The 6,382-nt window shown below is 38.8% G+C and overlaps 1 protein-coding gene and 1 non-coding gene across 2 annotated transcripts; one reads left to right on the top strand and one right to left on the bottom strand.

Moving 5' to 3' along the window:
• Window positions 1-599: 599 nt before the first annotated feature.
• Window positions 600-3,773, top strand: CUNH15orf48 (chromosome unknown C15orf48 homolog). The gene is made up of 5 exons (XM_015480242.2): window positions 600-722; window positions 882-943; window positions 1,173-1,258; window positions 2,306-2,366; window positions 3,384-3,773. The coding sequence occupies exons 2-5, from the start codon at window positions 908-910 to the stop codon at window positions 3,450-3,452; spliced, it is 252 nt and encodes an 83-aa protein (XP_015335728.1). The 5' UTR covers window positions 600-722; window positions 882-907; the 3' UTR covers window positions 3,453-3,773.
• A 191-nt stretch (window positions 3,774-3,964) lies between these two features.
• Window positions 3,965-4,036, bottom strand: Trnaa-agc. The gene has a single exon. It is a non-coding gene; the product is annotated as a tRNA-Ala (tRNA).
• Window positions 4,037-6,382: the final 2,346 nt, after the last annotated feature.

Below are 6,382 nucleotides of genomic sequence, written 5' to 3'. Positions count from 1 at the left end.
TTTTTTTTTTTTTTTTTTTTTTTTTTTTTTTTTTTTTTTTTAGTTATAGATGGACACAAGACCCTTATTTGTTTTTTATGTGGTGCTGAGGATCCAACTCAGTGCCTCACACATGCTAGGCAAGCGCTCTACAGTAGGGCTACAACCACAGTCTTAACCCTGATATTTTGTTTTAATGGAAAAAACAGGACACTATGGGAGTTATTCTGAAATAAATTTCAATTATCTCTATTTGTGCGCCGCATTACATTTGGGAGCTTTTAATTAATTCAATCACATTAAAGGTATCCGCCTGCACGTGGGAGTCTCCCATGGGACTCTGGGTGGAGGGACAACCCTGGGACCCCCAGCTCTGCTTTCCTTTGTTTGGACCCCATCAACACTTCCCTTGGCTCTTGGGTTTCCCTCTCCCACAGTGAACCTCCGGGACCCGTAGCAGGCGGGGGTCTGGGGTTGGCCCAGAGCTATTAACCACCTTAGTTAAGTACCCTGGTGAGCTACAGCCCGCCCGCACTCTCCTTTCACCGCGCCGTACCTGCAGGGGGCGCCCGGGAGTCGGGCACCAAGCGTCCGAGCCGGTCGGAAAGTTCCCCGCCGCTAGCGTGACAAGAACGTCCTAGCCCCGCCCTTCGGGAGCGGTTATGGTCAGTATATAAGGTCGGGATACAGCACCCGCTGGTTTCTGGGCGTTAGCATCTTCTGCGTGCCCCGTGTCGCCCCAGGTGAGTCGCCTTTCGGGGAAGGTGCTACTGAGCCGGCCCGCGGTTGGCCTTTTGAGCGTGTTGGACGGGTTGGTGCCCACCAGGTTGGGCCCTAGTGGCTGAAGTTTTGATAGATATCTTGGATTTTTTTTTTTTTTTTTTCCTTTTTTCTTCTTCTAGATTTAGCATTCTACACTGAAGTCATCATGGGAATTTTCCAAACCATGATGAAAAAGAAGGAAGTAAGTTTTTAAAGCAATAGAAAAACTTGTATGATATGTCAAGATCATTGTACTGTCATGTGTAACTAATTAAAACAAATTTAAAAAAAAAGCAATAGAAAAACTTGACTGAAAGTAGTAATTTTTAAAGATGAAAAGGTGGTGTAGATTTTGAAAAACAAAAGTGATTTGTAGCAATTTTGTTACAGAGTTTTCCTATTGAAGTTACTGATAACCTGTTGTCTGTTAGCTCATTCCTTTAGCGTTTTTCATGACTTTCGCAGCTGCAGGAGCCTCATCTTTTGCCATATATTCCTTGAAAAAAACCGACGTGATGTAAGTAGGTCTCATTTATAAAAACATTTTTGGCATTGTTTGGTTGACCTTTCATTTCTGAAATGCATGCCATCAGTTTCCTGTGTCCCTCCTACCCCCATGGATAAGAATGTCAAATTGTGGACTTGGAGTCAGGGCTGAAAAGCATCCTGATATCTGAAGACTATGAAATTATGACATTGGTATTTATTTATTCCTGTATCTAAATGTCCTTTTATTCATTGGCCCTCCTCCAATTTCACTCTCCTGCAGAGAAGTAAAATTTGATTTTTTTCAACCTTTAGTTTTTAAATTTAAAGTTCTTAAGTTATTGGAATATATATATATATATATATATATATATATATACATACACATACACACATACATATATATATACATACACACACATACATACATATATTATGTATATAATCAAATTTAATAATTTTAATTTTTAAAATTTCAACTTAAGTCTTTAAAGACTTAAGTGTTACAGAATCCATACATTCAGTTGTCTGCAGTGAATCCTAAACCTCAACTTTGAATACAAGAAGGTTTAAAACAAACAAACAACAACAAACAAACATGTCTCCTGGAATATGAGGAAGAGATAAAAGGAGGACCTGGCTGTGTCCTCTGCAGGGCTGGAGAGGTCACTTAGGGGAGCCCAGGAACCCTGGAGTTACCACCCACGGAGTTCAAGTCCCACCCCTTGGCCACTCCCAGAAAATCGGGCAAGAACCTTGTTGCTTGTCCTTAGCGAGCAAATCCACCTCAGTAGTTATGTTGTTTGTTGGGAATGTTCTGCAATCTAGACCAAGAAAGAAAATACAGACCTTCTACTCTGCAGAGGAATTGATCTTTAATGTTTAAGCCAAACCATGAAATTCCCTTAATGAATCTTCCATCAATTTTAGTACTCTTGATGGTTTCTAGTAGTTAACTAAGGGATGAATGTCTAAGTGTGGAGATCGGGTCTATCATCTAGCTTATTTGCACACCCAGAATCAATGCTGGTTTAGATTCACATACTTTGACGTTTAATTAGACTTCTTTTATTTTTAGTCTTGATCGAAAAAGAAATCCAGAACCGTGGGAAGCTGTGGATCCCTCTGAACCTCAAAAGGTACCACTAAATTAAAAACAAGTGATTTACATTTAGCTCAAACTTTCACACCTTTGTAAGCAAAATAGATGTAGTATCTAACAGAGTGCCATTTTATGTAGTGTTAAAGACAATACTAAAACAAACAAAACCCTCTAGAGTTCTAGAGATCAAATTCAAATCCGTGCTCCATTATTCATAGGTGATTTTGGACAGTTTGGCCTCTGTGAGGCTCAGAATCCATAAAATGGGCATGATAGTAGGGCTCTACCTCAGAGTTAAAAGGATTAAAGAAAATAAAATATGTAGAGCCTTTTTAGACTTGCCTAGCCCACAGTAAGCACTCAAATAAAACATTATTGCAATACATTATCTCATTTTATCCATTACTCACCTAAAGTTAATATAAATTCTATTGTGATAAATCACAGTTACTCCTGAAAGAAAGGAGCACATTCTCCTCAAGTGAAATTAATTAATTATCCACTCTTTTAAGACTATGGCAAAGCTCTCCTAGGTTCTTGGGTAATGGAACACCAGTGAGGATAAATGGGTCTCCTGTGAGGATAAATGTGATGTTTTGGGAAACCAAGAACTGTCCACAGCTCTTAGATCATTGGTGCCTTCATTGAGCAATTGCAACGAGGAAATTTTATTCAACACCTACTATGTGTTGAGGCCTGTGGGAGGAGCATTGTACATAACTCAGGAGGAACAGATGCATTTTGAACTTTAAGCTCAGATACTACCTTGTCAAACTAAAAAATCTGGATGGTGCTAATGAAAGTAGGGCAAATGTGTATGACCTTTCTCTCTGGTCTCATAACTCGTAGGTATCCAAGGGCTTTTTGGAGGGATGGAGTGAATAGATATCAACCATGTTACTATTTGGTGCATGTTTTAGAGATGGGAAGAGGTGGTTCTTTGACTACAAATATTATAATGCTGCTTTTCCTAAAAGGAACGTGAACAAATCCCAAAAAGTGATGAGAGGATTAAGAGCAGATACTTAAAACATTTTTATTTCCTTTGTTAAAGCTTATAACAATCAACCAACAGTGGAAGCCTATTGAAGAGTTGCAGAAGGTCCGAAGGGCAACCAAATGACTGGTCCGTGCTTCTTCCTCCCAGAGTACTCTATGAATCTAGTGGAAACATTTCTGCACAAACTAGATTATGGATACCAGTGTGCGGAAATGCTTCTGCTACATTTTTAGGGTTTACCTACTTTCTTTGGATTCTGGATAAGGAATTAAAGGTAGTACAGCAATAACTACATAGTACAAAAATAAGTTTTTTGGTTTATTGTTGTAAATTTGAATATTACATATTGAATTTTTATGTTTATGATGCCAGAATGTTTTCCTTGAATGTATAAAGATTTGTAAATTATATTATTATCTGTAATAAAATGTCATTTGTACAAGATATCTCAAAAATTAGCTGTATATTTAAATGGAAGAGAACATTTTTATGAGACAAAAACACTCATATATATAATATATGCACATATCTAGATATCTGTACATATAGGTATATAATGTATAATATGTATATATATTGATATATAATGTATATATCAATATATATAAAATTATATTTATATATATAAAATTTTGGGGGGATGCTGGGGATTGAACCCAGGGTCCTGTGCATGCTAAGCACACACTTTACCACTGAGCTACACCCCCAGCCCCAGAAAAACATTTTGAAGCACAAAATTTTGTCTTTTAAATAATGCACATGTATATTTCTATGTGAGCTTGTCTTCTAAATTCATTTACCCCTCAGAAATTTATTGATCATCTACTGCTTGCAGTAAAAGCAATGAGCAAAACCAAAATTTGGAGGGATATGAATAAGAGACGGTAAGCACATGAAGAAAAGAAGTGGTTGTGGGGTGTGAGAGTCACACAAGGATTAGCCTTGGAGAAAGTGCTGGGATTCTGGTGGTGAACAGGAATGTGGGCATGCTGAAATTGGTCCCAAAGAGGCCAGTGCAAACTGTGATGCTCTAATGAGGATCAGGGAGGGGAGGCTCAGAGCCAGCAACCTGCAGAGTGTGGACCAGTGGTGACCTGGAGGCTGAAGGTGCAGTTGAACCAAACATACCCTTTTGCTGTCCTCAAACATAAAGAGATCAAGTAGAAAGTTCCTTTTCATTAACTTCTTTTGAAAAAATGATATGCTTCAAATGTCAGTTTTCATCCATTTAAATTACACAATTTAGTGATTTTTGTTAAGTTGCACAACCACCTCCACCATCTAATTCCAGAACATTTTCATCATCCCCAAAAGAACCCTGTACCGTGTGCAATCATTCCTCTGTTCCCCTCAACTCCCAGCCCAAGACAAACACTACTAAGCTTTGTCTCTATGGATTTTCTGTACTTTGCACATTTCATGTAAATGGAATCATGATAGGAGGCCATTGTGTCTGGCTCTACCTTAGCATAATGTTTTCAAGAGTCATTCCTGTTGTGTTATATTATCAGTTTTCCATCCCTTTTTTGAGGTATGCTATTTCATTGTATGGATACACCAGATATTGCTTATCCATTTGCAAGCTGATGGACATTGGAATACCTCTTCCTTTTGGCTATGGTGAATACTTATATGAACAGCCATGTACAAGGTTTTGTGTAGCCACATATTTCCATTACTCTTGGTTAATTATCTAGGTTTGCTAACTCCTTTATATGAAAATGATTAATGCTTCTTTCTATTTTTTTTCATATGAATGTAATGGGAAAATAAGAGGAGGGCTAAATTCCTATCACCTTCGTGGCAATAAAAAGTATCTAGCTCTTGCTTGAGGCTATGGCAATTCTGAAAGGATTAACTGAGACTACTTCTCCCAACCTTTGTTGCTTACTTATCACCTTCAAATTTCCCAGATGAAAATCTCCAGTGGCTGATCTCCAGGATTACATGTAGCAATTGGGAGGCACATTTTTATTTGCTTAAGTTTCTAAAGTGGAATATGATACCATTTAGGTAAATAAAAATGAATAGCCATGGCCACCTAGGACAGCAAATCATAAAGTACTTCCTGAAGGACAGCTGTGCCTTTCAATGTTAAAACACAAACCTGAATGGTGGGGAGTGGCTTTATGGTGTGGATATGGCCACGGAAGTTACTGTTCATCGGATTTGGGAGGAAGAGAGGTCCTGTGCCAAACTGATACCCTGGGCAGGAAAGGGGGCAATAATGATAATGACATATTTTAATGTAATTTAAGTAGTCAAGAAGTCATACACATCTTAAACACTCACTACATGCTTGGCATTTTGCTGGCCTCACAGATCAGACAGTGCAGGAAGGAGACACTCCTATGAGCAAATCAATACAATATTATGACAGTAAAGCAAGAGTACAGATGAGCCCATGACACAAAGGAAAACACCACAAAGAAGGTGGATCCCTAAAAGACTAAGCAAGTCTAATTACTTTGAAAACTAAGAATCAGAAGTCAGCAAGGCAAATGAAGCAGAGGCACATGTTTATCAAGGCAGAGAGGCATAAAATAGCATGATGTCTTCATGCTTACACTGAAAGCAATTTAATGCAAGGAATTTTAAATACTGGAGTGAGGTGGGAGAGGTGGATGAAAAAATTAGTAGGAGAAATGTGTAGGGTCTTTTATGCTCTTATGCTGCCACTACCAAGGATATAGAATAGGTTTTATGGAGATTTTGGCTATAGTGAGGGGGAGGTTGGGGATTCCCACTGACAGGGACTTTGGTTGGAGACCAGAGACCATTTGCTGCCCATGGTCCAGGGGACAGGTAGTGAGGGCCATGATTAATCAAAGCAATATCCAGGGGATGCATTTGAAAGTAATTGAGGAGAAATCAATGAGAAAGTCTCAAGGCTTTACTGGATGTTGCTGGAGGATGTCCAAAAAGATACCCAGATTTCTCACCTGCATAGCCTGGTGGGCAGTAGTGCCGAGAGAAAGATAAGGAGAAAAGAATACAATGTGGGTGGTGGGTGGACAAAGAAGAGAATGGGTTAGGCCTAGTGTGCTCCATAG

The sequence above is a fragment of the Marmota marmota genome, unplaced genomic scaffold (assembly GCF_001458135.2).
Source record: "Marmota marmota marmota unplaced genomic scaffold, marMar, whole genome shotgun sequence".
NCBI classification, from domain to species: Eukaryota; Metazoa; Chordata; class Mammalia; order Rodentia; family Sciuridae; genus Marmota; species Marmota marmota.
The sequence above is the reverse complement of the archived record's forward strand: the minus strand, read 5'-3'. Positions and strand labels throughout refer to the sequence as shown.